At 52.6% G+C, this 8,656-nt stretch overlaps 1 protein-coding gene across 3 annotated transcripts in view; it reads right to left on the bottom strand.

The window, feature by feature from the left end:
• PREX1 (phosphatidylinositol-3,4,5-trisphosphate dependent Rac exchange factor 1) overlaps nt 1-8,322 on the bottom strand; it is a 253,178-nt gene extending 244,856 nt beyond the window's left edge. For all 3 annotated transcript variants that reach the window (XM_077335562.1, XM_077335563.1, XM_077335561.1), the window contains exon 1: nt 7,920-8,322. In XM_077335562.1, coding sequence (XP_077191677.1) covers nt 7,920-8,084 — 165 coding nt within the window. In that variant the 5' untranslated portion in view covers nt 8,085-8,322. The remainder of the gene's footprint in view (nt 1-7,919) is intronic.
• Nucleotides 8,323-8,656: the final 334 nt, after the last annotated feature.

Below are 8,656 nucleotides of genomic sequence, written 5' to 3' on the forward strand. Positions count from 1 at the left end.
TTTCATAGAAATTATGCAACCTGTCCAATCTGCTAGTGGATGTCCAAAGAAACAAATATTTCCCCCCTTACAATTCTAACCTCAACCTTTTTTAAGGTCAGTGCTTAAATCATACTGTGTGTTAAAAAAGAAAACACGTCCCTTTAACATGGCTCATACTGTGTCTTCAACAGAGGACTTGGAAAACCATGCATTTGCGACTTCCATCCTGCTCTCTTCCCACCGTCATTGCCCCACCTCCTACTTTTGACTCACAGAAATAAAATAAAGGCCACAGAGTCTTTTTAATACAGAGCAAATAAAACAGATCCTCTGCGAGAGAGAAAGAACCTTCACCTCAAAGAAAAGTATCGAGGCCAACACAAAAGAAAAACTTTCCCTTAAATGCGACAAGGCCACATTCTAGACTTCTAAGAAACGCATAATGCCCCCAGTAATAGAGGCTGATTTATACGCCAGGTCGTAACATCAAACGCAGAGAAGGATCCTTTTGTATGACCAGGGAAGCCCGGAAGTCAGAACTGCTATCTTACAACTCACTGAATTCTGCGGCTGGATTTCGTCACGTTATTTATTGGGAGGACCAAGTCCAGGGCATGAATTCTAAATGCTTTACATGGGGCACCAGGCCAGACTGCAAAATTACTTCACTCCTGGAAGACTCACACTTCATTCTGATCCATGCCTGTGTACAGTCTGAAGTAGTAGTAGTAGTAGTAGTAGTAGTAGTAGTAGTGAGTTAGTTTCTCTACCCGAAGGAGTCTCAAAGTGGATTGCAATCGCATTCCCTGTGAGGTAGGTGGGACTGAGAGAACTCTGATAGGGCTGCTCTGTGAGAACAGCACTATCAGGACTGTGACTAGCCCAAGGTCACCCAGCTGACTCCATGCGGAGGAGTGGGGAATCAAACCTACCTCTCCAGATTAGAGGCTCCCAGTCTTAAACACTACACTACGCTGGCTCCTTGTAGCGCAAGCCAGACTCTGTTTCATCCCTTCAGCAAGCCATAGTTTGTACCTTCAGCGAGCCATAGTTTGTTAGTTATGCAGTGTGTAATTGTCATCACTGCACCCCACATTAAGGATGAATCCTGCCAGCATCTCCCAATCCCTGCAGAAACAGCCAACTCATCAAGGCCAGGGAGCAAGTGGCACACCCCTAGTTGATAGCAGTAGCCTTGAAATGAGGAGCCACACCCAGTACACAAATTGCCCTCAGTACAGGAGGGTGGACCTAAAGATGGACAGGAAAGACAAGAATAGCATGTTTCTCACAGAAGGTGGGATGTTAAAAGGGTTGCCAGCTCCAGGCTGGGAAAATATCAGGAGATTTGGGGGGGGGGGGTGAAGCTTGGAGATGGGAGGGTTGGTGGAGACCTCAGCAAAACACTCCAAAGTTGCCATATTGTCCAGCTGAACTGATCACAGTCACCTGGAGATCAACTGTACCTGCAGAAGATCTCCAGATGCCACCTGGAGGCTGAAAACCATAGATGTTAACCACAATGTATGCCTGGGGACCCAAAGGTCCTCACACCAAGAAGTCACAAGTGAAAAAAATTAGAGAACTATTTCCTCAAGGAAAGACAATAAAGGTAAAGGTAAAGGTATCCCCTGTGCAAGCACCGAGTCATGTCTGACCCTTGGTGTGACGCCCTCTAGCGTTTTCTTGGCAGACTCAATATGGGGTGGTTTGCCAGTGCCTTCCCCAGTCATCACCGTTTACCCCCCAGCAAGCTGGGTACTCATTTTACCGACCTCGGAAGGATGGAAGGCTGAGTCAACCTTGAGCCGGCTTCTGGGATTGAACTCCCAACCTCATGGGCAGACAGATTCAGACAGCATATCGCTGCCTTACCACTCTGCGCCACAAGAGGCTCTAGGAAAGACAATACAAGACAGTAAAACAGAAGTCCCTCCTCCCACCTCCGCAAGACTTTCTAGTGGTGTGTGTCTTGAAACAAGCTGCTCTGAAGCCAGGGACTTCAGCTCTGAAGCTAGGGACTTCATCACACGGGACTTGAAACAATCCTGATTTGGGCCTACAACAATTTGGATTACCCATCATCCCTTGCACCACAGTGGGCAAGGCAAGGTTTAACAACCAAAAGCTCCTAACAAGGCCCTCACCCAAGTATTGCTTCTCACTCTTCAGACAGAGGAAGTGGGTGTGCTGAAGAAGGCTGGTAGAACTTCCCCACCCTAGGAACAGACATAGTCAAAACAACACCTGCTTAACACAACTTTCCTGAAATACAATACAGAGAAAGCACAGCCCTAGGGGATCCTGGACAGCATTTTGGGATCCTACTAGCAGTTTCAGGAGGCACAACAAGAAAGAAAAGAAGCTTCTGTTTGGAGATGCCCCTGAGAGAATCTTCCTCATGTCAGCTGGAAGAGCCAGTTTGGCGCAGTGGTTACGAGCAGCAGCCAACTGGGTTTGACTCCCTGCTCCTCCTCCACATGCAGCCAGCTGGGTGACCTTGGGCTCGCCACAGCACTGATAAAGCTGTTCTGACCGAGCAGTGATATCAGGGCTCTCTCAGCCTCACCTCCCTCACAGGGTTTCTGTTGTGGGGAGAGGAAAGGGAAGGCAACTGTAAGCCACTTTGAGACTCCTTCGGGTACAGAAAAGTGGCATATAAGAACCAACACTTCTTTTTCTTCTAATATTTCACTGGAGCAAGCTTCATTCCAATCATGCATCTGTGAAACAAGGCATCTATTGTGCACCTCTGAAAGAGGCCATGGACATGATGGTAGTCATGGGTTGTCCGTGAAAGTGTTGGACACATGCCCTGTCACATGTAAACACATTTCCTTAGTGACCTGGGTTCATTCTTGTAGCTTACGAGTGGTGATCTCACACAGATGAACATCTGCTGGCAAGTGATACTTGTACAAATGCCATTTTCTGTTACCATCATCAGACATGTTTCATCTCCCACCAGCCAATGCTCCCGCAAGACCATCCTGATGCCTTATTCCTGCTACATGGCTACCTGCCTTCTTTCCAAGCACCTGTTTTCCTCCACCTTTCTAGACTCATGAACATCCGCAGATGCCTTCTACTGAATCAGACCATTGGTCCATTAGGGTCAGCACTGTCTACTCAAATGTGCAGTGGCTCTCCATCGCCTGCCACATTATCCTTTGCTAGGGATTGGACTTGGGACCTCCTGCAGGCCAAGCAAATGCTCTATCGCTGAGCAAACATGGTTCATGGTTAAGAGAGGCAGATCCTTATCTGGAGAACCAGGCTTGATGCCCCACTCCTCCTCCATGTGAAGCCCACTGGGTGACCCTGAGCCAGTCCCTCTCACTTCCCTCACCAGATGCTTCATGTGGGTAGAGAAAGAGAAGGCAGGAGAAAGCTGCTATGAGACTCCTTAAGGTAGAGAAAAGCGAGATATAAAGACCGTCCCTTCTTTTCTTCTGAGCTACAGCCTCTCCTTCACTTGACGCTGGTCTGCCTGTGCCATGTACATCTAACCCAGTGGTCCCCAACCCTTTTATCACCGGGGACCAGTCAATGCTTGACAATTTACTGAGGCCTGGGGGGGGTAGTATTTTGCAGAGAGACATCGCCACCGCCACCACCTGAGCCCCTGCTCCACTTGCTTTCCCACAGGTACCCCTGACTTCCCGCCACCCACTGGGGGGCACTGCCAGCAGCAGCTGCGTAGTGCCTCGCTGAGGGGGAGCCCCAGCCATGGAAGCCGCCAGGGACTGGAAAGCACCAAAGGTGAGCTGATGGCAGAGTGGCAGGGCAGCCCCCAAGGAAGCAGCCAGGGAGAAGGACGAGGAGGAGCCGTGGCCCGGTACCGACGGATCCATGGACCGGTCCCAGTCCCTGGACCGGGAGTTGGGGACAGCTGCGATAGACAGCTACCTTTAAGACGGAAACTTTAACCAGTTTGTTACCAAACAACCCATCCCTGACTTATCTTAGGAAAAGCTGGGGATCTTTCTGTGAGCTGGTTACAGGACCTATCACTAATCAAAATAAACATTTGTGACATGTCAGAGTTAAACCTTTGCTGCTCATTCCTGGCAAAGAGTCACTGACTGGGATTCCAACCTGGGGAATGACAAAAGAAAAAATCACAAATTCAATACTTGGGTCAGGTGCGTCTGCTTTGTTTCCTCGGAGGGACATTGGCTCTTGAGAGAAACGCGTTCAAGAAATGAAGCCGGGAACCTCTGAATTTGGGAGGTTTTAATAATCACATACTTTTGGAGTATAACCACTAGGGAAAGAGAGAACCAAGATGGAAATTAGTGTCATTCTTAAAGCAGCCATCTTCCTACTCCACCATGAATAAATCTGTTTATGCTGCCGAGTTTTAGAAACATAAAAGGGAGCACGGGAAGGAAGAAAGAGGAAGAAAACTTCTGTGCACATCAAGAAAAGGGAACCAAGGGATTGTGCATAACGTTCAGAGGGACTTCACACATGAGGCTGCTCTCCTGTTGTTGTCATGCTCATGGAAAAGGCAGCAATGTGTGTTAAATGCTCCTTTATTGGAGTTTTAAAACTGGTCAATAACCATGCAGGAAGACAGGCATGAGCATGAGCTGGCTTTAAAGGGGGATGAGGCAGATTCATGATGGAGAGGTCTATCAATCACTACTAGCCTTGGTGACTAAAGAGAAATTCTGCATTCAAAGGCAGTAGACCTTTGACTAGTGGGCATTATGCAGAGAGTACTTTAGGCTTTCTGCCCTGTAGGGCTACAGGCTGGCCACTGTAGGAAACAAGATGCTGAACTAGCTGGGCCACCGGCTGAGTCAGCTGGGCTCTTCTTAGGTTCTAAAGGTCAACTGAGTTCAACATGCTCCCCCCTAGGAAGATCTCCTCTGAGGTTTGGTTTTTAGAAGGTCTGTAGAGCGGGGGGGGGGGGTTGACATTGCGATTCTTACTATTATTTTATGAGCTTTTATTGTTGTGAGTTGTGAACCGCCACATGAATGAATGAATGAATGAATGAATGAATGAATGAATGAATGAATGAATGAATGAATGAATGAATGAATGAATGAATGAAGTCTCGTTGGCAACATTCTCAGCATGTTGTTTTGCTATGCGAAGGCAGAATCTGGTTTCCGGGAACAGCGGATTCCATTATAAAGAGCGAATTCCTATCCCTGAGGATTGTTGAAAGATTAGAACACCCTGGGCCAATTCAGAAGATGTGTCGGCCCATGTGTGCTGGGAAACGGATGGGGAGGAAAAGTGCTTCACTTGTCTGTCTGATACCAGAAATATTTGGTAAAGAGACTTCGTACACACTATGTATTTTATTTATTTAGAAAATGTACATGCCACCTCTGCAAAGGTTTGTTTGAAGTGGGCTTTCAAAGCAATAACAGTACAACAAAATCATTAAAACCACATAAGAATTATCACTCCTAAGCCATAAAAGCAGCCATCAAACCTGCATCAATCATCATTAAAACAACCACTGCCTGCATCGTCTCTGCAGACCAGGACACCGAGAAGCTTTGGGGGAGAAAATCTTAAAAGGTGGTCTAGATCAGTGGTCCCCAACCTTTTTATCACCAAGGACCGGTCAACGCTTGACAATTTTACTGAGGCCCGGGGGGGGGGTAGTCTTTTGTTGACGGACGTTGCCGCTGCCTGAGCTCCTGCTCTGCTTGCTTTCCCGCCGGTGCCCCTGACTTCCCGCTGCCCATTGGGGGGGTGTTGCCAGCAGCAGCTATGCAGTGCCACACCGAGGGGGAGCCCCAGCCATGGCGGCCACTGGAGAGCACCAAAGGTGAGCCGGCGGCAGAGTGGCAGGGCAGCCCCCGAGGCAGCAGCCAGGAAGGAGGATGAGGAGGAGCCACGGCCCGGTACCGACTGATCCACGGACCGGGACCAGTCCCTGGCCCGGGGGTTGGGGACAGCTGGTCTAGATAGTACAGGAGGAGGTGGTTTTCAAAGTGTCCTCATACCAAGTGTTTAGAACCTTAAAGGTAAAAACCATGCATAGAGAAACTATAAGCACCAAAGTGCATGATACATCAGTCATGCACATCCCAAAGCATAGCAGGCAAGACCAGTATTCTCGGTGATCAAGAAGGCAAGGTGTAGCCTTCTATCCTACTACTTATGATACACAAGGTGTATCCTACTACTTACGATACCCAAGGAAGGTTAATTGTGCAACCTGGCCTCCAAGCAACGCTGGCAGAAAAGCTCTTAAAAGGTGGCTGGATTGGGCAATGGGGACGTAGTCAGGGAAAGGCTGCCTGGCAGTCTTTTCAGAGCACATGGGCATCCAGCCATTTGACCTTGTTACCAGGGGGAAACTAGCGTCACTTGAAAGCCTCATTTGGAAAACAAGGGCAAAATAATGCAGATCCGCACTCTGCAAAATGTATCCTGAATTATTCAGACTTCCTTAGTGCATAATCCAGAAGCATACTCCACCAATTTGAGCATACGATGTTGGCACAGGGTAGGCACCATGAATTCACAGAAGGTTGTTGCCAATTCAAGCTCTCTGCGCCCCTAACAAAGACTCTCTAGAAAAGCAGCACAATTGCGGATGTTTGCAGGCAATGCTCAAAACTCACTGTTCCTTCTTGCAGTTTTGGTACAACCGACTTAGCCACAAAGGGGTTGTGTGCAAAAGCTGCACACAGAAATGTGGCGGGATGCTAATGAATGCCACAGCTGTAAATTACAAAGGAGGACTGCCAGATTTTTTTTTTGAGGGGGTGACTTTTTTTATTTGCCCAAGGATACACATGGAGAGACGAAAACACATGCCTGCATCGAACTTTACAAGGATGGGGGAGGGGAGATGCATTAAGCAGCAAAGAAAGTTTCCAGCTGGGCTGCAAGGGGCAGGAATTAACTTTCTCAACTAACCGCAAATTAAAAGCAAAAGGGTCTCCCAGCACCAAAACCTCACTCCTGGGAAAATCAGAAGAGCAAAAAAAGCATTATGCACATATGTTCTGGCAGAACCTCGCTCAAGGGCCAGAAATCAAAACCAACTGAAGGCAAGCGAATGTTAAGAGGCGATGCTGCGATGGGCTGCTTTGTCCTTCAAACAAGCTCCACCAACGCAGCCGCGACTGTCGTTTGCAAAGAGCTCCCTCTTATGCCGACTCAGGTACCCGAGGAAGCATCAAGTGCGTGTCCAGCGGGAGAGGGAAGATTTAAACCCCGTGCCAGGCGTCACCACTGGGGTCAGTTTCCCCCGCGGGCGCTCCATAGTGTTGCCACTCGCCGCCCGCCAGGAAGACCACCCTCTGCGCCCCGCGGGAAGCCCAGCCGGCGCGGAGAGCAGGAAACCCACACAATGGCTGCTGTGCCGGGGGGACGTCCCACCATTCACCAACGCGGGGCCGGCGGGACTGCGGGTCGTGCCAGCGCCCGGCGCGTTCCCCACACCGGGACTGAATGTCCTGGGCCACCCTGATCCCCTCCAGGACGGAGCACGCTCGACGCCGACGCCGCAAGTCCGTGCCAGAGCAGAGCAGGGCTCCCGGGCTCCGCGCCCCCAGCTCCCTCGCCGCCGAACCAGGGCAATCCTTGGCCCCGGGGCTGGCCTCGGAGCTACAGGTGGTCACGGCGGCCGGCCGGGGAGATGGCGCCGGCCTCCAGCAGCGAACTCCTTCGGGGGCCGGCCGCACTTCCCCAAGCGGAGCAGGCGAGTCTCCGGGGCGGGATCGCTCTTTCTGCACGTCGGAACGAAGCCCCGGTCCAACCCCGGGACCGAATTCCCAGGTTCCCCGGAGGGCGCCCCCAACCCCTCCGAAAGCTGCCTCTGCCCATTCAAACAGGCGGGGAGGGGGTTGCTTCTCTTTTGCACGACCTCCACTCCGTGCTCGGGCCCGAGGGCGCCGCAGAGGCAGGGATGACCCCGCGCGCCCCCCGGTCGCGCCCCGCCGCCCCGCACTCACCGACTGCAAGAAGCGCAGGGTGCCCACGTAGTCGCGCTCGGTGCCCAGGATCTCGTTGAGGACGCAGAGGCGGAGGCGCAACTGGCGCTCCGTATCCTTGGCCAGCTCGGCGGGAGTCGCGCCGGGGCCCGGGGCCGCCGCGGGCGCCGCCGGCTGCGCTTCCATGGCGAGGCTGCCTGCCTGCCTCCGCGAGAGCCGCCCGTCCCTCGCCCCGCACTGGCCGCCTCAGGCGCCCTCCATCCCCGAGAGGAGAAGAGAGCGCTGCCCCGGCCCGCCTAGCAGCTCCCGGCGCCCGGGGACATGCCCCAAAGGACGCGACTGAGGCGGCGGCACTGAATGGAGCCGGAGGAAGGGAAGGGAAGCGCAGCCAGCACAAGAGCCAGCGAACGAAGGAGGCAGGCAGGCAGGCAGGGAGGGCGAGCGGGGGGCGTGGCGAGGACCCGCTGGGGAAGGGAGGGCCGCGGCCGGGCGAGGGCGGCCCTGGGAGGCGGGGGGCGGAACGGGGCGCAGTGGCGGGACGAGCCCGAGTGCGAAAACCCGGGAGGGCGGCGCGCGCTCCAGGCCGGCGGAGCCCCTCGCGCGCCACGTGCCTGCCTGCAGTTCGGCCTCGTGCCACGCGAGCCTACGGCGGGCTGGAAGCAACACGGGGGGGTGGGGGGGAGTGAGGGGGGGGACGTCCTAGGTGGCTCACGCCGCGTGTCTACAGCGCCCCGGGGCACAGGCGCGTTTGTGAGGAC

Source organism: Paroedura picta, chromosome 4, assembly GCF_049243985.1.
Source record: "Paroedura picta isolate Pp20150507F chromosome 4, Ppicta_v3.0, whole genome shotgun sequence".
NCBI classification, from domain to species: domain Eukaryota; kingdom Metazoa; phylum Chordata; class Lepidosauria; order Squamata; family Gekkonidae; genus Paroedura; species Paroedura picta.